At 35.6% G+C, this 25,093-nt stretch overlaps 1 protein-coding gene across 1 annotated transcript; it reads right to left on the bottom strand.

Moving 5' to 3' along the window:
• Positions 1-5,404: 5,404 nt before the first annotated feature.
• tmem106bb (transmembrane protein 106Bb) lies at positions 5,405-15,025 on the bottom strand. Its single transcript, XM_062436223.1, has 8 exons — positions 14,967-15,025; positions 12,118-12,321; positions 11,966-12,029; positions 10,788-10,947; positions 8,441-8,581; positions 8,303-8,352; positions 6,274-6,327; positions 5,405-6,167 (listed from the first exon to the last, which is right to left on the bottom strand). The coding sequence occupies exons 2-8, from the start codon at positions 12,311-12,313 to the stop codon at positions 6,029-6,031; spliced, it is 804 nt and encodes a 267-aa protein (XP_062292207.1). The 5' UTR covers positions 12,314-12,321; positions 14,967-15,025; the 3' UTR covers positions 5,405-6,028.
• Between the last annotated feature and the right edge of the window lie 10,068 nt (positions 15,026-25,093).

Genomic DNA, 25,093 nt, shown 5'->3' with positions numbered 1-25,093 from the left:
CATGGCTCATAATTGGTGGTTTTCTAACAATATTGTGGGGTGAGTAATGAGAAAAGAGCGCAGTAACCTATTGGAAACATAGCGGTGAGGACATCGTCAGTCCTTTCATTTGGAAACAAGGTTTTTTTTTAATTATATCACATGCAACCTAATTTTCACAGTAAAATGTTCCTTTAACTGTTGCATTTTTCCTGCAGAGAAACATTTTGAGCTCAGCTATTTGACAGACTGACAGCACATTGGTCCGATGTAACATAGTGAAGAGTTAGACCGTTTTGTGCAACTGTCGAGTTTAAATGTCTATCTTTAGTCTGACTGTGGTTTAGATCTAACATGAAAGTGCTAGACAGAACAACGTGACTCAGCTATTTTTTGATACTTATCGTAACAGAGGATGAAAATGTTTATTCTGCAGGAGAAAAAATTAAAGAAGACAATTTGAAATATTTTGTGTGCAAATATTTGCTGTGACATTGCAAATACAGAAAAAAGGGCAGGTAGGGTCAGTAAAATCAACTGAAAAAATTAATATTCACAGCACATATCCTGAGAAGTAGTTCTGTAGTTTTTCTGATGGTGGCGCTCTTTTCATCACATTTCCTCTTTATCTGGTAAGTAGTTGCTGGGATATCTGATGTTGGACAGCCTCTATAATCACCTTACTAGCAGGTATATGGTACTGTGAAGGGAAAGCAGCTTCACATAATGACTGCTTCCTCAAATATCTAACAGAATTGTTGACTGGTACAGTTGAGCCTTCTTTACTTTGAGATCTTTGGAAACTCGTTTTTATGTGTCTGTGTATTTTCAACAGTAATAAACTGAACTTTTCAAAGTTGATCTGGAGTTGCATTACAGAATGAAGAGGCTCCAGGACCTCAGTCTTCTGAACTGCACACACTGAAATGTACTGAGAACTTTGACACACTGCATCACACAGGAAATATAAGAATACAGAACTGCTTCGGGGGATGAGTGTGAATAAATTCAGTGCCAACTTAAAGCTTAATAAGGATCAGTGACAATGATGAGTTATCAAGTGATCAACATAAGGGTGAAAACAGATCACAAAGGGAGCCAAATCTCACATGATTAATCACATGGTGAAGAAGGTGAAGTGTCTGTTTCCTGTGAGTAATGGAACTGTCACACATCACTAGCAGCTGTCAGATGACATATTTGATATTTGTGTTAATAATGAACCTTGAACATTCAAAATAGCTACATGTGCATACAATAGCAGCTTCCTCATAGACATCAGGTCAGACAATGACAATATTTAAAGTAACTATTGTTAGTTGGTTACTGTAAATTCCACGTTTACACTGCAGCTGGTCAGACCACTCTTAAAGAGGAACTGCACACTATAATGTGTTTTATGAGCTGTAAACTAAATGATAGGACTGTACTGTGTGACACCACATGTATACAAATCATCACTGCATTGGCTGAAAATGGCTCAACTTGTCATCTGCTGCTTAAAAATGAAAGAATGTTAACTTCTGACTCGTTTAAATGTCGGAGCAGTTTATCTTCTTTTCATCATTGTTATTATTATTAAATGTCATGCGGAGCAACTCCTGACCCCCTGCCTTACACAGCTACACTCCCCCCTCCTGCCCCTTGCCCACTTTTTAGCCATTATGAAATGATGCAGTGGGCGATGCTCATACTGAATCGCTCCCAAATTGTACAAAGTTCATAAATCTGTGAAATGGATGGATGGCAGAAGAGATGAAAAGATGACACTGCCTCTGTTTGTTTTTATGCTTGTATTGCCATCTGCAGTCTAAAAATACAAAATTTCAAAAATGTAGTGGTTGGAGTTAGGCTCACACTTATGGGTGCAGTTATATTTTAATTCGGGACCATGACTTAATACTGTTTTTTTCCTCCTCAGAGCATTTGGACTGATGCCATGGATGTAGGTTTGGTTTCAGAAGAAGAAAAAAAAGGATATATATAGATATACAGTATATAAATGGTGGATTCAGCACAATGTAATCTATGTAACTTATGATAAAACTGGTTATTGTATATATTAATTGTAGTATAATGAAAAGAATAGTTGAGCATTATTTATGCACTAATCATCAATTAACTTAAATAGCACTCTGTGCACTGATTCAAATTAAAAGCCTTCAAGTAGCTCAAAAGGTATCATGTTCTACCTGCTCCTGGTCGCCTTTTAATTTGAAACATTTACAGGAAATCGTCACCTTGGAATTACAAGGTTCGATCTGACATTTAAGTTGTTCACATTTTTTGCAGGTTTAAAAAAAAAAGATTATTATTATTTCTGCACTATTGGCCCTAAAATTAGGGAAATGGTTAAATGTCAAACTTGGAGCTATAAGGTTCCATCTACTAAACGCCAATCAGTGCTTGGAATGTAGACAGAAGGACCAATCAGGTCTCTTTACCGTGTGACCTCACTGCTCTTTGACTGTGGTTAAAGGAGCTGACTAGTTCATGAAGTCTTGCTCCATCTTAAGTTTTGAGACCCACACATTAATTGGAGTTAGTCAGTTTTTTACTTGTCTGAACTCAGTGAGAATCAGATTTTTACATCTATCTACCGTACTAGTCAGCTGGTTTACTGAGTTTAATTACACAGCACAGTTTTTAGCAATAATCACTGTTATTATAGTGGACACCTCATCTGGTATTATCTCTCACTTACCACAAGAGCTATGAACTCATGGGGTAACTCCAGCCGTGTTTAATGTTGTTTTTACCCAGCATTCATTCACTCATACGGATACTGGAGAATTGAGCATATTTGCACGGTCACTCTATTGTACAAAGCACTCAAAAAACTTCTCTTGTGTTTTAAAACTTTATTCATGCTCCCACAAAAAATACTCACTATGAATAACGACCAACAAAATGTTTAAAATGACAGAAGAGGTAGGAATCTAAAATAACTTTTTCCAAATGTTAAATGTTAATAAAGATTGTTAACCAACACTACGGGTGCATGTTAGGGTTAAAAACAAATCATAAGTGTGCTTTTTCTTGAAATCCCACTCAGTACAAATGTAAAAGCTGTGGTCTACCTGTATGACAACATAATAGACACAGTTTCAAAGTATTTACAGGATGAAAAATAGATGTTGGTTCTATGTTGGCAGAAATCATACAAAGTTCTGTGTATGAAAGATGTTTTTCAAATTCAAAATAATTTAGTTTTAATTCACAGCAGTGTGATTTTCTATCAATGTTGAGAAAATAGAAGCCTTTTTTGAAAGAAAGAAAGATAGAAACTAGGTGTTATTAATCCTATTTAACATTTTTGTAAGGTATAAAGAAAAATTGAGAACACCAACTCAATTAGAAGAATGTGGTGATTAGTATGTATAATATAGAAATGAACATGTAAAGTCAGTCATGGTCATAGAATCACAGGATGCCCCAAAATGTGACAGAAACACTGCACTCAGGATATATTAATCATTTGGAAATTCTAATTATACAATAGCAAAAATGATTAAGCAACCCCAAGCTTTCAGTGATCTTCAGTGTGCATTGTTTCATGTAGAATACAAAAAAACGGAATTAACTTTGATTTGATGATGTTGCAGTCGCCACGGTTCTCATTTGTGAGGATTTGCTGCTTGTCTGTTTTATATGATTATTATATAATATGAATATTTGAGGGTTTTGGAACGTTGGTCGGAAAACAGAACAAGCAACATGATGACATGACTTTGGGCTCTGGGGGAAACTATGATAGGTCTATCGCCATAAAAGAAAAAAGAAAAACGTTGAGGATTAATAACAAACAAAAAAACGGACAGATTAATTGACAATGAAAATCATAGTTAGTGCAACATTTAGAGTATGCCACAGATACAAATGAGAAGATATCAGCTTCTTCTGTGAGTGTTCAGTACAGAGATAGGTTCGACATTTTTAGCTTAGCTAAAAACACAAAGACTGGAAGCAGAGGGAAATGCTAGCCTAGTGATAAAACCCCTACTCTTCAAAGAATAACTGCATCCTAGCATCTGAAGCTTCCTAAGGCTTTCCAAATAAACAATCATTTTCCATAAGTCATTTCAAATGCTCTTAGTCTCTTTGTTGAACCAAAAGTAAGAACAGGTATTAGCCTGCCAGATTAGCCTTTGTCATAGGATCTACTTCCTGAGCGATTTACCGGCTAACTAAACTACCTGTTTAGCTGTTCAACCACAAAGTGAACTTCGTACTTTGCAACCTCATGAAAAAAAAGTGGTGCTAGAAACTCGCAAGACTAGCTTATAGCTGAAAATGCTAGCCAGCCACATTAGCTCTACCAGCTAGCTTGCTTAGTTGTTAACCAGACAATAAACTAAATAAGCTATAAACTAAAGTATTTCTTATTTTCTCTATTTTGTACTTTCCATCTCTCCATTCCTTCAAAGTTCAGATTACTATTGCTGTTTGCCGTCAGTTCATGTTGCAAATTTGTGTCAAAGTTGAACTTGACCGGAAAGATTGGTACAGATGTACTTGACATTATCCCATGTGGAAAATGTCTGCTTTTAATGCTGGTGTGACCGTGCCTCAAGTCTTTTAACAGTTAACATTACAGTGAACAATCTGTGTAGGAAGGATTAGAGTCTACTTCTCAAAATCTTAGGTCTCTTACAAGCTAGATCAGTGGAACACAAGGAGGTCAGAATTGTTCCACTTGTACATTTAAAAGGAATGTAAAAGTAGGCCCTTCGTTTCACAGAGAGTTAGAGATAAATAGAAACGTTAATAGTGAGCACCCAAAAACCAAATACTTAACGGAAGTATGCAGACTGTACTAATTCAGTCAGAGGAACACTATGAACAACATCAACTTCTCTCAGAGTTAAACAGAAGTATCTGATTACTCTGTATTCATGTATTTACACCACTTTTTGCACAACTCACTGTGGTGGAGGATTAGGCTTTTGAGAACTTGGGACTGTTAATAAAATGTGCATTTTAAATAGACTTATAAAGTGCATTATGGTTTGGTAGGTAAAATATTACCAACAAGTTTTCAAATCTACATTTATTATTGTAATAAACCCCCTTTTTTGTTCCCTCCTCTTCCTCTGGAGCAAAACTGGCGAATCATAGATCATGGTTTATAACAAGAGAGAGTGGATTCTATTCATTGCAGTGTTATGTTGTTGTTACAAAAATGATGACACCACTTTAATACCGTGTAAAAATCCAATCCAATGCTAAACTATACAAATGATACAGTCATCATGTAGAAATGAGAATAGATCTTAGAATTGCAAGAAAACATATTCATGAATTAAAAAGTAAAAATTGTATTTTTTTTTTTGTTATGAGACATGTAACTTGTAATCATGATATATGCATTACCAGATACAGATCTTTTAGTGTTTTCTTCATGATCATGAAATAGTTTCTTGTAATTATGAGATCCGTGAAAAGGAACTCTTTTTTTTTTTTTACTCATTTTTTCCTCATAATTATGGGACAAGGAAGTCATGATCATGAAACAATTTTCTAGTATTTACAGTAAAAGGAAGTCATGATTATGAAAATATTTTCTTGTAATTTTGACCTTAGGACCTTATGATTATGAAACAGTATTTAAATGTAAGCTAATGATCTTTTATTGTATTAAATATAATGATCTTGTAATTATTAAATCTTTTTCTGGTATTTGCAAGATGCAGTCCTGGTTCTTGTAAATACAAAACAAAGATTTTGTAATTATAAAACTGTTTGTTGTAATTGCTAAAAACAGCTCTTGTAATCATGAGCAATCGTTGTCAACTGTCTCAAAATTATGAAAAAATATTAAAAAATGAATATGAGATAACCAACATGTTTTTTCTTTGCTGAATGTAATGTGATTTGATTGGACAGCAGATGAATGTTATTATCTTGGTATGGATTTGGTCTAATACTGGTATTGAGGTGAGCATCATGGTATTGTGACAACAGCAGTCAGTTGGACACAGCAGCTGGAGGCGAAGGGGGAAAACAGTGTACCACCTAAGGCTAGCTTCTGGATTGGACAGTGGTGTGTTTACTCAGCAGGATGTGGGGCGCTGAATGGCTTGGTCATCCCTCTGATAGAAGTGGTGTTCCCTCCACAGTCTACATACTGGTACATCTCCTGAGAGACCTGCTCCGCATGGCCGAAGTATGTTGTGGTGACGGTCACTCTGCGGGGAGTGGAGAGAGACGAGGTGAGGCCACAAATACATGGTACACAGAGCAGCTTTAGATGTTGAGATAAGGATTAGAAGAAATGAGAACATCATTACTTACTGCATCATCAAGACAATGTTGTGAACCTTGATGGTTTGCAGAGTGCAGTAGTCACTAGAATATAAAACAAGTATTGGTGATGAAGAAAAATCCCTTCTTAATCTAATAACTCTCTCTAACTGACATGCATGTGGATTCATCTTAGTAAAGATTATGGTATTATCTACATTCCATTAAAACATATAAAGCATAGTATACGCTGCCATATGGACAAAGGTACTGCAAGCGTATGAAACTGTACAGTAGTAAGGGGGGGTGTGATTGGTCTAATAAGCACTAAAGCAATAACTAGCGCTATGGGGGTATTTGTAGCACCAGAAATGCTACTGTTAGGATACAGTTAGGAAATATGAAGAGTGCACACTGCAGTTACTAAAGGGTCATTACATGATTCTTTTGTTTACAGTAAGTTTCCAATTGACTGCTGAAACAAGTTATTGCATTATATTGCTCATAAATGATTTCATTTTGACAGTAGTGTGGTACATTGCAAACAACTGATGGAGATTATATCACTCATGATTAGTCTAAAAATGGCATAGACATCTGTGCTAAAAGGATTTTTAAAAAAGGGATTGAGAATCGAATCAAATCGTGACCTTAAAATCGAATTGAGGATTTGGAGAATCGTGACACCCCTATTAATTACACCTGTGTATTTCCCACTGTGTGCACACAGTATGAGGACAGAGCTTCAACAGGACATGATTACCTGCTTTCACTCAGTAGTTTGATCATAGCAGGCATGTATCTCTTCTAGTGTCAAGAGAGACTGTTGATTTATCAAATAAAAATATGTAGAATTTGCTGTCTGTATTTCTGCAAAGTGAGCGTCTACATCTGTGTTCTTTGTATGCTACATTTTTTATTTTTTACAGCTGAATTGATTGTGAAATTATGAAAATATATTGGCCAAGATTCTTGTTCTTTTTGTTTTGCATTTTCAGGACATTTACAGTGTAAAAATAAACTTATGAGTAATTTAATGTTTGATATTTCTCCATTTACATTTCTTTGTACTTACTGGTCCACATATATGGGTCAGTGATAAATAAGGGTTGGCAAGATGAGTAATTCACAAATATGTTAAAACTAGTTTTAAAAGCAGCATCAGGTTTGTTAAAATGTACATTTTGTATTTTTGTTGGTTTTATATCATTTGAAATGACATCTGCACCATTTTTTACCAAAAGTAAGACTGAATGCTCCTGAAAATGTCAAATGGTGTAACCACAAAAGAATGAAAAAATATTACATATTTTATCCACTTACAGTGTATTTAAGTGGACGTATACAGGACATATCCTACAAACAACCATTTCTTCTAAATAAGTTGTGACAAATGATGTAAAATGTTATACAAAACATCGTGTTGCATTGCAAAAGTTGACTATATTTATTCCACATTTTAGTTCACATTTATTTTCCTGTATATAATCAGATTTTTATGAAAACATACTGCTTACACCAACAGGACACTGGGTTTCCCTTAAATGAGAAAGTGTGTCTAAACTTTTGACTGGTACTTTTGGCAAATGTTCATCACAATCTTTGACATTATAATGTAAATGTAAATAATGTACAAGTAACGTATTAAAGGATAGGATGATGTATATAATTATTAGATGCAGCATAACAATAATACAGCATCTTGTTTTTTAAAAAGTGTCTCCAATATACCTCTACTTTAAACCACACCCTGCTTTGGCCTGAGGTGAGAGGTCAAACCTTTCACCTGGGATATGGTGAAGAGGGATGTCCAAACTATTCCATAAAGGTTCATGTGGCTGCAGGTTCATTCCAACCAAGCAGGAGCACACCAGACACATTCATTTTAATCAACTGATCTCAGTCTCCAGACAGTTGATTGGTTGAATTGTGTGCTCCTGTCTGGTTGGAACAAAAACCTGCACACACAGCCCTTTATGCAATAGTTTGGACATGCCTGGGTTAGTGTAAATAGCTTAACTCTGACAGACATGTAAAGCTGGATTAATCCATGTTCTTCATTAGTATATACAGTACTTACTACATGTAGCTCATCTCATCTGCTATGATGGTGGGGACCGTGTAATCGATCTGGACACAGAGATGAAGATAATGAAGAGTCAGAGCAGTAGCCACACACAGACGAATGATTACCTGGTGAGCAGACACTGAGCGGTACCTGTTTCATGTCCAGAGGACTGATGGCAGTGGTGTTACTGATGCGAGATTTACCGATCACCGTCTTGGCAAACTGCACCTGAGCTGTGATGTTGGCCACCTCCACTGAGTAGTAGTTGTTGTTGGTTATGTTGAGAGTGTTCTGAGGAAGAGGAACCATGAAGTTTACATTTATGGCTCAGGGTGAAATGCATGGATAATTATTAGATAGATAGTCATAACATTTATTCACTAATAACAACTGGAGGGAAATGCTGTGAAACTTCTTACACACATTTATGGTCCACAGAGGATTCATGGTAATAACTTTGATCTCCTGACTTCTCATCTAGCACCATCATCTGTAGTCGTGTACACATCTCTGTGCGTGTCATGATGTGTGAGACAGTTGTTTCACATGATGGAACACATTGTCTCCACATGAAGCCACAACTGCTTTCTGACGGTATTTATATTTAGTTTGGTTTATTGGGTTTCCTGTTTCTATCATACATGCACTTCTTCTGTTATGACTGAACTCATACAAAGACACAGCCACTGACTGACTGCTTGTTATTTTGTGCTGGATGTGATTCAACTGTACTTTCAGATGCATTCTCTAATCTTTCAGTTAATTTCCCAGCCAACTGAGGCTCTACTTTACATACTTTGTAACTGGTGTAGAGTAAAAATTCTGCCATATGTGTTATTGTAATAAAATGAAATAAAATTTTAAAAAAAATAATTCCAGAAAAAAACCCAGCAGGTAGTGAGCATGTTATAGATTTCTTTTGAGCTCTGTGTATAGAGAATATAAATCAGAGAGTTCAAAGGTTCAAAGGTGCATCATTTATCAAGTGACAAACCAAACTCACACTTTACTGAAGCTATAAATCATTTATCCACAGGGGGCACACAGTTGTTCTAAAGCTCTTATACAGGGAGACTTTTTATACAGTAACACTACAGAGAGATGCTGACTTTGATGTATTATGTGTGCATGATGAAAAACTCAGCTACTTCTGAAGAGGCTGAAATGTTGATATGAAATCATTTTTATCTAACTTGAAGAGGTTGCATGTGTGCTTTTGAACATCTGTGTCATCTATCTCAATTCAATTCAAAACTATGTATTTGTCCCAGAGGGGCAATTTAAAAAGGCATGAGGAGCAGCATCATTAAAAAAGGACAAACAGAACATCAAACAACATAAGATATGTACTAACCTCCACTTCAATACAATGATGACAGAGAAACATGCCTGTCTGTCTATATCAAGCCCTCCCCCACATGTTCTATATATGTGTGTGTATGTGTGTGTGTTTTCAGCTGAGAGCTTGTGTCCTGCCTAGTAGAGAGCGCAGAGTCTTCTTCACTATTTGACAAATATTAGTAAAATAATTGATGACAAACATAGTAAGAACTGCACTGACCACAGTAACTATCAAACAGTGCAGTGAAAGCTCTGCATTGTCTGTATGCAGCACACAGATGTTTATGAGCACACAGATGTTTATGAGCCTAATGAATGAATGATATTTATTTACATAGCTCTTTTTAAAGCAGAGCAAACACAGATTAAAACAGGCATGTTGTCATTGTGAAGATGTAGATAACTAGAGTAGATTCAGTATATTCACATGATTCGTCGAATGTTTATTTTATTTAAAAAAATAATTCAAACCAATTCATAGACTAGATAAGACACATTCCACCTTAAAATAAGCTTGTTTATGTTTGTTGCATAAGTGAATTTATGTTCGTAGTAAAGCACATGAAGCATCATTATGTTGATGCAACTTACAGTGAAGGTGTCAATTAATCAATAATCAATAAGCCCTAATGATTAACAGCTGTTTACAGACTGTGGGGCTCTATAATAATTCACTATAAGTTTATCAGGGCCCAACCAATACTGTATTTTTGATACCAGGAATATAAACATTCCGATATAGATATATTGGCCGAAAAAGATCAAATATACATAAAATGCTGCCTATATAACTTTTAAAAAAATCAGTGGATATCAGACAACATATATGCTAATACCGATATATCTGACATAGGCCAATATCAGCGGATAATATTGGCTGACCTATATAACGGTTGGGCTCTAAAGTTTATAATCATTAAATATGCATTACTTAAGATCAGTGTATGTGATGGAATAATGGTATTAGAATAAAGAAGAGGGAGACACCTAATTTAGGTTTTTATAGCCAAAATGTACTACTTGCTGCTTTCCCCATTGGCTGGTTGCTCCATATCATTATAAACAGCTTCATCTACCCTTTCTATTGTTGCCTTCTTATTATTAACAGGACTCTCAGGAGGCCCGTATCAGTTTCAGGAGGAGACCTGAGGCTCACCGTGATGTTCAGATAGACGCTGCGCTTCTCCTGGTCGTAGCTGACGAAAACAGACTTCACCCCCACGTAGGACACGTCGATGGAGCGAGGGAAGAGGAAGAAGACCGCCAGGCTGGACAGTAGCAGACAAACCACCACTGACGCTGTTACGTACAACTTCCTGCAGAGGACACGAGACAGAAATGGTACAAAGTTCATTGCACTGTTGCACACTTTTTCCACACTTCTGGTGAAGTGGGAATTTAGTCCTTATTTACAGCTACATGAATCATGCTGGTCAGTCATGTATGTCAGGACAATATTTAATAGATAATGCACAACAAGTTCAGTGGTTATCAATAAATATTATACACAACACAATGTGACATCCAGCAAATCCCTTCATCATGTTACATATTTCATTCATTAGATACAAGTGTTTTAATTGCAGAAACTGCAACACCTCCCAGTGTTTCTAACTACCAATACATAACAGGGAAGCCAGTTCACTACATATTTTATTATTAATAATAATAATAATAATAAACTTTATTTATAGAGCACCTTTCACACAAGGGATGTAGCTCTAAGTGCTTTACAGAGAAAAATATAATAATAATAATACAACAGCAAATAAAACAGAATAAAAAAGAAATTTAGTAAAATTAGACTATTAAAAAAAAAAGACATTCAGTAAGTTAAAATGACATTAATTAAAAGCCGGATTAAATAAATATGTTTTAAGTGAGAGCAAGTCTTTTTAAGAGAAAGCTAAAAACATCTATTCTCTTCAGCTTTTAATAAGCTTTTCTATCAGTTACTACTGCACTTCTTTTAATAGGTTGTATTTTACCATATTTTATACATTGTTTTTATTCTGTTTTTTAGATACGTTTCTACATACGGTTTTTCCAATTTTAAAATTAGTTATCTCTCAAAATAGTTACATTATGTAGAAGACTAATAATGGTATTAGAATGATAATATACCTGAGTTTGATATAGCACAGATTTTAAAGTAGAAACAAATACATAGATGCTTCAGTTAATCACAGTTGTGTGTAACACACACACAGTTTCCAAACATGAGCACTTTTAAAAAAAATGTTAATTAAGCTTTCATTCTATTTGCCTGTCATGCATATATAGTGAGAGATATAAAGTTGTGAAACACACACACACACGTAGAACTGTACTTACGTCCTGCGGGGTCGCAGCCTTTGGTCACTGTATGGAATCAATGCCACCAGTTGATTTTCTTGTCCTGAAACACACAGAGATCGATGATGAGCCGCTGATTGTGAAACCAAGTCTGTGGTGCTGAACTGAAGCCTGTGTAACAGCAGTGTTACCTCTGGGGATCCTTCCAGTGCCCTGACATGTGGGACACGTCACGCTGTCCCGTCCTGTGAACTCCACATAGGGAAACTGAGACACGTCTCCACCCTTCCCATCTTCGGTCTGGCTGTCCTCCAGAGGAGACGTCAGGCTGTCCTGGCCCTCATCATGGCCTGTGTGCTTAATGAGGTGGGAAAAGGACTTCCCCATAGTCACACCTGGAAAACACAAGAGTCTGACTGTCAGATAAGTAGAAAACACTCTGTACTCTGCATATCTGGGCTCAGTGACTGGATAAAACAAGGACCAATAGAAAATCAGTATGGTTACAGTAAACAGTGCTAGATGATAACACAGTAAAGCTGCATGCTACTGGAGTTAGTGTAACCATCCATCCTTAGTATTTCACCTCCATCAACTATTCCAATTTCCAACATGTCATAATTTCACTAGTTCAATAAGTATTCATATTCATCAATATATGATTAACACTTGTATGCAAATAAGGACATTATTCTAGCTTTGATGACATGTTGAACAGGTGAAATCACATTAAACAGTGTTCCATTCAAGTGTTGTGTATGTACAGATACACTGTGCCTTTATTATAAAATAAAGAAGCTCATTCATAACATTTTTATACATGGTGCCAGGGCTGCACAATATGCCATATATCTCAATATCTATACAATATACGATATGACTATGATTTCACACTCGTTTGAAATGTAAAGTGTCGCAACAGTGAAATTTAAGCATTCGTAAACAAAATAGCATAATAATACCAAATGGACAAAATGAGTTATTAATCACGACAGACCAATAACTGTGAAATAAAGAATTAACATTTTTCTGCAACCTCTACTTTGCAACAATGCTTTAACAATATTTTAAATGTAATAACAGTGAAAATTGAGTCTTGAGTATTTTGCTTGAGCTGAACACACAATGATTGAAAATGACTTGTGTCTGACACAAATGTCTGGGGACATTTCATATTGTCCATATCATTGCTTTTTGTTATATTAATATCTTGCATGTTCATATCTAGACATAGATACAATTACAATATATCATTGTATCACCTACATCACCAACTCTGATCCTCCATCACTTTAATTATCACTCAGCCCTCAAAATATAATGTCATGTTTCCACTCTGATTAACCTCAATCCTTCTGCTTCTTTTTACCTTCATATTTCCTACTTTATATTTCCATTTTCAAGATTTTACACACATACGCTGTTTTATGTCTCCCACTGTATTTTGTTTTTTTTTGTAGTAGTATATTTCAGAAGAGGCTGAATATTCTGCACCACGTTTGTCTGTGTGCATCATATAAGCTGGTATCTCTAAAAGTTTCATTATCAGTTAATCTGTCAATTATTTTCTGGTTTAATCAATGTAGTTGTTTGTTCTATATAATGTCAGAAAATGATTAAAAAAAATATTCAGTTTACTGTCACAGAACCTAGAACATATTCACATTTAAGAAGATGGAAATTGTCTTTTCTTTTCCCTCATGTTGCTTTCTTGCTTAAAACTTGAATATATGTATAAGGACTATATACAGCTGTAAATGGAAAAGGAATTGTATGAAAATGTGTATATTGTATAGGGCTGGGCGATATGGATAAAATCATATATGACAATGTTTTTTTTTAACCAAAAAACTCGATATCACTATCACAGCAATATTGTAGGGATGACTATTTGTGCTTTCAGAAAATATTTGAACAATGAAATTAATGAATAATAATCAGTAATGTGGATATAATGACAACGTGGGTTAAAAGCAAATACTACAACAGCTAGAACAATCTGTTAAGTTCAGGAAATGACATAATTTTACTGTAATGCAGCATTTAAACGCAGGAAAAGACACATCTGCCATATCACGATATTACCATATCTGAGACGATATGTAGTGTCATATCACGATAATGATATAATATCGATATATTGCCCAGGCCTAACATTGTACCGTTGTTGTTAAACACTAAATAAAAATTAAGTTTAAAAAAAGAAGATGGAATCAGAGTATTTTGACTTAAAAAAAGACACAAAACAATGAATCAATGATCGAAATAGTTGATGATTCATTTAGTAGTCAATTAATCGACTACTTCAAATCATCACCTTTAAACAAACAGAAACGCTTCTTTGTGCAAATGACATCACCGGAAGAATATTAGCCACCACATAAATCCCTTAGCTTGCAGCTTATGTTAGCTCTGTGACTGCCTGTAAAGCACACAACACAGCAGTACTAACATGCACTGTGCACTCTGTCGCAGTTATTCAATAGCTTCATGTTGAGTAATTGTTATCAGCTTCAGAGAATTTGGCTGACATGTAGCTAACTGTCAGCTACAAGTCCTGCTGTCACATCTGTGTATCATATTAGACTGTAAATATTAACTGCTAGAAGCTCCAGCTACATGTTGTTACTATGTGAAACTCTTAAATGTGATGGCGTAACGTTACGATTTGATATTTAGCAAGTTAACACCGCTAGCTTAGGTGCTTAGCTTAAGGCATAGCTAACTATTGACTTAGAGTTAGAGAGTGGCCAGATACACAGCTGACGTTATCTAACACATATATAGTGGAAAAGCAGTCATTGTACATGTAGCTATCTTAAGCATACAGCGAACTAAATTGAATAAGTAAGCTGTCAAACTGGCTTTTACAAGAAAACAGTTAGCCTGTATATGCTATTTAGCTGTTAGCTGCCATTTCACAAACTCTCCCAAATGAAAGTTAGGCTAGTTATACAGCAGCTAACACATCGAGCTAGTTTAACAGTCCTACAATGACTCATCATTCTATTAGAATAGAGTTAGAGAAGGACAGAGTTACCTGTCTGTTTACAACACAGCTGCTGCTAGTTGTTTAGCCTCTAAAAACAGACATGCGCGGATATGATGCATTTGTAACCGTGGGAAAAAACGACTCCATGCTCATTAATACGTTTCTCTGATAGTTTGATTTAAACTCTGCTAGACATTCGTAGAAAATACTATTCAACTACGCATTAGTCTGATAAATAGGCTTCTGTTCAGTGACTTTATTGATTATAACACATATTCATACAATAAAGGCGCAATTTTCCTATAAAACCAACCAATAAACAATAAACAAAAGTATTAATCAGGCTGCTCCAAGAATGTATTATATTGCTTGTGTATGGCAAAGTAAGAAATATAATACTGTTAGCATTGCCGGTAGTGTTAACATAATAGTGTTAAAATTGATATTTTTATCACCTTTTTATCTTTTTGGACAATTTAACAATGTAGTTTATACAATTCAACAACGTGTTGAGTGGGAAATATTTCAACAAAAAGAGAAAAAACACCCATTACAAAACAAACACCACTATGAGAGTTTTCCCTTGTTGCAATAGGCTATTCATAGTAAATCTGAAACTGTAGTAGAATTGTTTTTTTTCCTACAAACCCAAATGCATCATTATTATATTGGTTCACAGTAAACATTGACATCTTCATAATTTCAAAGTGTCAGTTTATTAATCCTATTATTATTTTGATTGTTACTGGAGAGCCCACATTTTATCTGCAAAGTTCAACATGTGCACTTTAAATGTTCTTTATACGTAGCGTACATTACAACTGAATTATGTTCAAATCAGCTTGGAATCTAACTATAATGGAAGGAATCTCTGTGTGTAAAGTCTGTATATCTGTCTGTATGTATCTATTTGTCCTCTTCTTATTTCAACAGCTGTTCATCTGATTGATTTCACACTGGGCAGATGTATTTCTGAGGATCCAGAGAAGTGTGGTGTTGAGTGGGAATTGGTTTGGATCAGCGGTTGTTGAAAAATATATAAAAAATAACTCAAAAAGCACGTTTTGAATGGGCACTGCACTGCACTAGTTGGCAAAAATGATGAGAGAACAATGAATGTATTTTAAAATTCAAGCTATAATTTTGGACATGTCTATACTTGCATTTTCAGAATGTATCCACTTGGTGGCAGTGTTAATCCAAATTTTCCTAATTTGGGTGAAGCCATCAGCACTGCAGTGTTCCACTCATTAATTATCAATAGTGTTGGGGAGTAACTAGTTATATGTAACGGCGTTACATAATTTAATTACAAAATAAATGTAAGTGTTATCTGTTTATTTTTTTAATAATTAACATGTTACTGAATACATATATTGCAGTTTTTAATTCTTTTAAATTATTATTATTATTTTTTTAGTAAATAAATCATGATGCAGGTTTATTTGGAGCACACATGGGCTTAAATGGTGTCACAGTACCAATTAAACTCATGCCAGACTTTTGACTTTTTTCCATCAAATATCTTTATTTTATATTCCAAAACACTACATGAACTAATGAATACATTTTCAAATGAGAGATAAATATTCTTTATAAGAAATTATCTCTCTTATAAATCATGTCAGTATCCATGAAAAACAGCTGAACTTAGATGTTGGTGCTTAATGGGAACATTTACCCTAACAGCTGGAAACATTGGCTAGACAATTAGAAAAGTCATCAAATGTAATAAGTTACATTACTTTTACTGTATTAAGTAATTGAAATAGTTACATTACTTATTACATTTTAAATAGAGTAACTAGTCATTTGTAACCTATTACATTTCCTAAGTAACCTTCACAACCCTGGTTATAAAAGGCTTTAATTCAAATAATGTTGCACCAAGTACTGCATCAATATTCTTGTTCCATGATAAATAATTCATCAGCTTGTGATATGACACTAAATAACTGGTTGAGACCAATGTTTTCTGCAGAGTAACTTCCAATAAAATCTAAATTCGCTTGATATCGTTGTCACATTCTCTGGTGCTGATATGCTGCCATTTGTCACAAGGCTCCTCACAGTAATTACATCACTGATGTCCAGTCTTCCATGCCGCTCTGTCTTTTGCAAAACCACTTTTCATAGTCGGCTACTGAGAAAAAGAGAACATGAAAAGTTGATATCCCCACATCTTGGTGAATATTCAGTTACACTTCATTTTAAAGGCCCCTTCATTATTTACTGGAAATATTCGTATAGTAATTTGCAGGTACTTGACATTACATGACATTTTACAGAAAGGATGGTGCAACTTGGTACAAATTATTTTACAATTAGTACGTTTATATTTGGGTTCATATGTTCACATAATTTGCAAAAGATCTTAATAAATTCTGTCAGAACAATTTTCTGACAGAAAATACTACTAGTTTTCAGTGTGTAGTTTAATGTCAAACTTCTAATGAGCACATTACTCTGTACTATCAAATAACATAACCCTGTCAAAGAAATGTCCTGACAATGAACAGTTACGGTACATAGCAGCTACTTATAGGAGATTAGGAAAAAACAAAAAAACAACTAATATGGTTAAATTTGTTAAGAATTTTTGAAACTCAACTACAAATGATTCTGAGGCTGTAGCCAGCTAAGCTTCTTCTCAGATAAGAAGGACGTTTCTAGGATTTAAGGGAAATTGCAACATCCTGTTGTATAAATTCAGTATGGTGGATCTCACTGGCTCTGTTGTGCTCCCCTGCTACTGTCACTGCTCAGATTCTTTGAGAGCATTTTCCATCAAATCTAACTCTGCAGTCATTTGGTACAAAGGTCATTCCTGGATGTAAGAGTCTCTGGCTGAAATGGTTTTTAGAAGTAAGAAAAACACCAGGGATCAGCACATAGAGAGAACAATCTAATCTAAAACACAATTCAGTCAGTACTCAAACTATACAGTTTGAACTGTTTTAAGCAGGCTACTAACATGATGAGTTCAAAGACAATAGGTTAAAGACTGGACTGATGTTTCTGTCAATCTGTTATCTTCAGTTTGAACTAAACCCATACTTTTTCTGCTTACTGGTTTCCAGTTTTTGCCCAGGGAGGGAAGGCTGAAGTAATACGTTTTTTATTCTCTGCAGTGAAAAGCTGTCATATTTCATCCCAGTGCATGTGACAGGACACTCACCCCAAATCAACCCAGAGGTTGGAAGCTTTCATGCACGCTCTAGTCAGCAGCTGAAGAGCAGCTGTCGCCTGTAAGAGTCACCGTCACTATCTGACAGTCACTCCAGCAGCACTGTTTTTGTTGCTTAATGTGTGCATCCATGCCACTGCTGGTCAAGTGTAATCATTCATGCAGCCACTTCACTGCCCCACTGCTATATTCTGTGTGACTAAGATGAATTGCTGCTGCTGCTGCTGCTTCTGTATTGCTGCTGGAGTTCACCAAAGGCACAAAGACGTAGTTCTGGTTGACTGTATCAACACAGTCTCACTATAGTTACAATCATTCAGTAATATTTTATTCCCCCAATTTGTACTATTGCAAATTTGGAGTTAAAAGTAAATTTACACAATTATTTCCTTACATATACCTACAGAACACTTCATGTAGATGTGTGGTACAGATTGTACTATTAATTACTTAATGAATATTAATGTCAAATAATTGTCTTTGCGCTCAAGGTCACTTGTTCTGCTGTCTGGAAGGAAACATTAATCTTCTACTTTGCTCTGTCAAACCAACGTCCTCTGCTGCTTTACTATCAGTGTGTATTTACAGTGGAAGATTTAACCCTCACATACTGTTCATATTCTGACACATAATTAGTCTCTTCACCAATTCAAATTCATAAAGTCCCCATCAATCATTAATAAATGTTTGATTAAGCTTAAAACAATCTTAAAAAATCTTTAAAAAACATTCACAATCACTATGTTATGTACCAGGAGAACATTTTATAGAATATTAAACATACAATATGTTTGATTGCTGATTTTTGATTTTTGTTAATAAACAAAGGTCAAAGTTGTATATTTGCATATGTAAAAATCAGCTGCAAAAAAAAAAGCATTTTATTATCATTTTGCATACTGTCAATCACATTAGAAAAAACTGAGCTAATAGAAATGTGTGTATGGTGTTTTTACAGCTCAAATGTAAAATGGACCGTGAACATTATGTAAGGGTTAACAGATACACATTATGCCTAAAACATATTAATTAAATACAAAATTAAACACACATTGTAATATGTATTTCTTTATGTAAATGATTTATGTTTGTATGCATGTATTGTGTCACACATCAACAAAGACATGTTGTTAATGACAATCATGTGTTTTTTTGTCTTTAATATTGTGACATGAATTGTCCATGCCCATGGTGGGATCTACCATACAGCCAATCTGGGCAAGTGCCCTTGAGCAGACATGGGCACTCAATGAAGGGAGAATTTTTTTTTTCTTTTTTTTTTAGGTCCACAGAAATACAACACAAGGCTTGATGTTGATAATTTTGTTCACTATTGGAAACCTAGTATGTGCAAAACAAAAAAAGGAGTTAGAAGGTTTCCATCCAATCAGAATAAAATAAAACTTGTTTGGGGGACATGAGCTTCATTGAACTGGGGCCCCTGGAGGTACTAATGCAGCCTTGTCCATGCCACATTAAAATCAAATCTCAACATAGGACACAAAGTAGAAACACAGTTTAATGTTGTCCAGCAGGGGGCAGCATGGACCTGCAATACTAAATAGAAAAACACAGTTTAGTGAGTTTTAATGAGGAAGTGTGAGGAAGCTTTTTATTTTTTGAGATGAAAACCTGTCTTTGATGCCAAAATGAGAAACAATTAAGTGTCCCTGCAGTCAGCTGGCCCACAGCATGGCTCATGGTTTCTCCCCTGAGCTGTGATTGGACAGTTGATTGTTTTCCATTTTGTCATGGACAAGTCTCCATACTGACAGTGTTTTGCATAGAAAGGAAACATGTGTGTTGTATTTCACTTGATATTATTGTATTATTTTAATTTTAATTTTTAGATATTTTAAGTCTTCTAAATTACAGATAAAAACTAAAAAGTAAAATAAATGAACTGGTATAAAAGGAATAGTTCAATATTTTAGGGAATACATATATTTTCTGTCTTTCTGACTATGAGCTGTTCTGATGTCTCATTTCCATCTCATTTCTGTGTGTGGAGTGCAGAATTGGAGTCAGAATGTGGTTAGCTTAATTTAGCATAAGCTTTGGTATCATCCAAAGTTTAAAAATACATATATCAGCACTGATTAACATGCTGTTTCTTAATCTGAAAAGAAATATGAAGACTACTTGTGGTTGAAGAGCAGTTAGTTGCTGTCTTTTCTTCTGCATATTCAGCAACACACTGCACATCTTTAATACATCACTTAAAGGTGCGATCAGAAATTCTAATCCAAAACACTTTTTGTCATATTCAGCAAATATCTCACAGTTTGCAAGCTGTCCATTTTGTGTGTGCTGACGTTTCTATACAGTCCTGGCTCTGTGAATGGGAAACAAACAAAGTGGCTCGGACCAAGCCGTATCATTCCAGCTCAGGAGTGGCTTTGTTTGACTGTTGGGTTCAAATATCAACAATCTTTCTCCAGAACTGCTGACTCCACCTTTAAAAAAAAAAAAAAAGAGAGAGAGAGAGAGAGAGAGAGAGGAGAGTGTCTGTGCCTTACAAATGACTGTTGGACAAATGAATCAGTTTTGTATTGTGACATACAAACAGTGATCTGCTTTGTGGTGTCATTGATCCATCTCGACCTAACCCTAACCCTAACCCTCCGATGACTTTGTGTCTCTATAACAATGTCGCTTGACAACACAGTGCTTACTTAGCTCCTACGTAGCTCAGTGATTGGTATTGTCCCACCAGAATACAAATCTAAAACCCAGTTTTTTTCTTTCCATGTGTTCCATGTCCTCTGCACTGGGGTAGAAAGGTTTATGGTTGCAGAGTACGGTTTAGACCTGCTCTATGTGTAAACTGCATTGAGATGACTTTTGTTGTGATTTGGCACTATATAAATAAAGATTGATTGATTGATTGATTGATTGATTGATTGATTTATTGATTGATTGATTGATTGATTGATTGATTGATTGATTGATTGATACATGCACAGTCTTTACATCCAGACCTGTATCCTCCAAAACATCTTGGTAATTTAGAGGTCCTAGTTGTTCAACCACACGATAAAGACTGTTCCACTTTTTGGCCATTTTAGCTGTGAACTTCACCTTAGCTCTAGACTGAAGGGAAATGTCCTAACCCACACTGTTGGTTTGGGTTTGAAACCAACAGTACAGCAGTTTTTATTGTAATACCACAGTTGCCCTTTCTTTGATTTTTTAAAGGTTTTCATCAACATTTGTTTGGAGTTGTGTTAGGTGATGACCAACATCATAAGCAGGCTCATCAGAGCATAAAATCCTCCCTTTCAGAATTTTGTCCATTGGACTATTCAGCTTCGTGCCAATTTGTAGTTTGGGAAGTGTTACACCATTTCTTGAACTGCAGAGTTTATGGCAAATCTAAACTGAATGGAAACACTTGTTTGGGCAGATTTGCTGAAACTACTGTTAGTCTTGACAGTCTCTTGCAGCTCTAGTCTCCTTATAAAGACTCTGAGCTGGTTCCTATAGCACAGACGGCTACAGCCGGTTCCAATAGATTTAAATGTTTAGTTTAAGCTGTGCAGTCTCCAAATGTTCCCACTCTGTGACACTGTAATACAGTCTGACTTTTCTTTTCTTAAATTGTCCTTATTTATTGATGTTACGTCACTTTTTTGACTTATTGGTTGACTGGCTTTTTCCATACTGCAAGTTTCCCAGAGTGAAGTAAAACATTCCAAATCTGGAGACATACACACAGTTAGGTCTGAAGGATAAAAAAAAACATGCATAAGGGGAAGTATACAGCACGAACTTATGCCACACACCACTGTGTTTATAGCCTGAGCTAGTTTGTATTAGTTTGTATTCTGAGCTCTACAACGCTGCAGTAATTCAAGTTCCACACAGAGCTCCATGTTCTGTTTGACCTCTTCACTGCAGAGTGAGTGAATGTTTTTATACCAAGTGGCCCTGATGAGCTCTGGGTCGCAGCTTAAATCATCAGCCGTGATTAGCTTCTGATTGGCCTTAATGTTAAAATTGCTGTCCTTGTCATTTCCATTGACCACAAGTAGGCAGTGATTGTGTCAGAGGGAGTGTCGGGGTTAATCAGCAGCTCTCAGAGTGTCGTCTCGGCAGCACACTCAGAGGGAAAGAAAGCGCTGTGACAGCAGATATTCCTTCACCTTCACTAAGAGGAGCAGGGACATAATGGTGCCCTCACACACCACAGCACAAAGAACAGGACTGTGTGTGCATGTGTGTGTATGAGTCTATAATGTTTGTGTGTTCAGTTTTCTAGATTGGAATTTGAAGGATTAACTGTGGATTTTGTTGACACTGATTAACAGAATCAGACACTTTTAGGTCCAGTTTCTAGTCTAGGTCCTAGACTAAAGACAACATTCAGTGAAAATATCCAGTAGGAAACAAGTCTAGTCCTGGACTTACACTTAATCCCTGTTGGGGAAATCATCCCTTAATGTCAGTTATCTAAATTATTTACACATACAAACAATATAAAATACATCATTTGTTTTACATGTAAGATCTTTAAATGAAAAGTAACACATAACTAAATCTGCCAAATAAATATAGTGGAGTTCAATATTTCCTCCTGAAATGTAGTGAGAGTCTAAGTATAACATAGTATTTAATGAAAATACTATGAAAATAATAACTGAGCTTTTGTTTGGTATGCATTTTTAATCTCTCCTAGATCATTGGGATGATTTTTTTTGAAAAAATAATGTCCTCAAATGTTGACAATGGGTTTATGTTACTGTATAACACAATTACTTCATCAGTGTATAGGACTATTTATTACCTTACATTTACACTTTCCCTTTGCACAAATGATAAACTCCCAATGATTAGCAGTGTTGTAGCTTGATGCTATTGCTAAAATTAGTCAAATTTGTATAGCAAATCAAACAGAAATAGTTTCAACCATAACATTTGATAAGGTTTTGTACCTGATGCCTGGACTAAAATGCGTGCCATCTGGTTTTTACACTTAATGTAATGTGCTTTTTCTACCACTAGTTGGCCCAAAAGAGGTGTGTACGAACGAGGTCAAAGTTAAGCAGACTGTATAAGGTCCAGCAAATCAAAAATGTTATGTCCCGATATAAGGATGCAGGGTCACAGGAGGTTAAGTACAGCACTAGAGTAAATGTACTCTGTTACATTCCACCACTGCAAACCTGTGTCTTTTATCCACTGATGTAAAATATAAAATATAACTGGTCATGTTGACGGTTGCTGCATGTGAAAGTATGCAGCTTTTCGACTTGAAAAAGGAAACAATTAGGAAGCATATTTCAACCGTCTGCTATTCTATGAGAATAATGAACGTGCAATGTAATGATCACTGCCGCTAACTAGATGTCTTTAGATAGAAATTGGTCTATTTTTCCTTGAGTGAGGGGGGGAATGCGAGGTGTTGTGCTGTGTTCTGTCTCCAGTAGTGGAAAAACACCTCTCTCCTGCAAGCTGTTATCCACACAATTTTTAATATTAAGTGTTAGGGTTAGGGTTAGGGTTAGGGTTAACCCTAACTCAGATGCTGTAGAGAATATCAAAATTGGATCAAGGATCTACCATGGATTTATTTCTTATGAAGAGCTTCCATCCACCCTTCCTCCTCTGAACAAGGAAATCTGTCCACATATATACTGCAAACGTCATCTGAACTGCACCACTGCTCCAGGTCAGAATACCATGGCTGACATTATGACATATGGTGTTGTTTTTCTTGGGAGGACAGATTCTATCATTTGGGTGAATAAGGACATATCAGTCAGAAAGCTTCAGCCTTTGTTACCCTTTGCCTTGTATAACATTTTAGTGGCTGTATTGCAATTAGCAAAGGTCATATCCTACCATTGTACACATATGGTCACCACGGTGACAGAGAGTTATGTCTATTCCAGTATCTTTAATGGGGAAGTGTTGTGATGCAGGAGGCAGGAAGACCAAGATGAAGCAGTGAAATCCTGTCACTGACTTGTAATGAGTATTTAAACTGCAGTATTAATATTGAGAAACTAGTGGGTGGCAGTTGGGTTATCTCATCCTCCACCAGAGTCAGAATGCATGTCTGAGATGATTTATGCTCTGTACTCAATATTCATGCGGCTGTGGGTTATCACACACCCTCAGCACACCACTCATAACATGTCAGTGGTTCATAAGGTGTCTAATGATGGAGTAATTGTATGCTGATAGCGTTCCACTTCCAATTTCGCCTACTTCAGGTTGTCTGGCTGACCTGTGTGCTTATCATGTCTAATCTTGAATTAGGAAATGTATTCAATAAAACCCTGCACTCCTGGCAGGATTAAATGAAAAATGATTTTTACACCATCAAGCAGGTGTAGAAAAGGGCTCTAATTATGTCAGCCCTGTGACAGAAGAAATGAGAGAGACTCATTACACCTATTGCATTAACTTTCAATAGCCAACACTAAGAAAGAGAGCACTTAAAATTCAGAACTGGATTTGTACAACCATCCTCAGACCCATGATGTCTTAAGGATACTGAAAAGAGAACCATTTGTTGTGGATATTAAAGGATGGGTTCACAATTTTTCATGTCTTTCTTAAAACAATAGAGCCCAAATCAACATTGAAATAGTTTTTTTTCTTTTTAATGATTATTGAGATATGGACATTGTTCCCCCAATCAGGGTTAGGAAAGTTACTTTAGAAATGTAATAGGTTACAGATTACTAGTTACTCTATTTAAAATCTAATAAGTAATGTAACTATTTAATGACTTCATCAAAGTAATGTAACTTATTACATTTGATTACTTTCTGATGACTTTTCTAATTGTCTATCCAATGTTATCAGCTGTTAGGGTAAGTGTTCCCATTAAGCACCAAAATCTAAGTCCAGCTGTTTTTCATGGATACTGACATGATTTATAAGAGAGATCATTTCTTATAAAGCAACATTTATCTCTCATTTAAAATGTATTCATTAGTTCATGTAGATTTTGGAATATAGTAAAGATATTTTGTGA

The sequence above is a fragment of the Scomber scombrus genome, chromosome 16 (genome assembly GCF_963691925.1).
Source record: "Scomber scombrus chromosome 16, fScoSco1.1, whole genome shotgun sequence".
NCBI classification, from domain to species: domain Eukaryota; kingdom Metazoa; phylum Chordata; class Actinopteri; order Scombriformes; family Scombridae; genus Scomber; species Scomber scombrus.
Note: the sequence above shows the minus strand (reverse complement) of the source record. Positions and strands in the feature narration are given on the sequence as shown.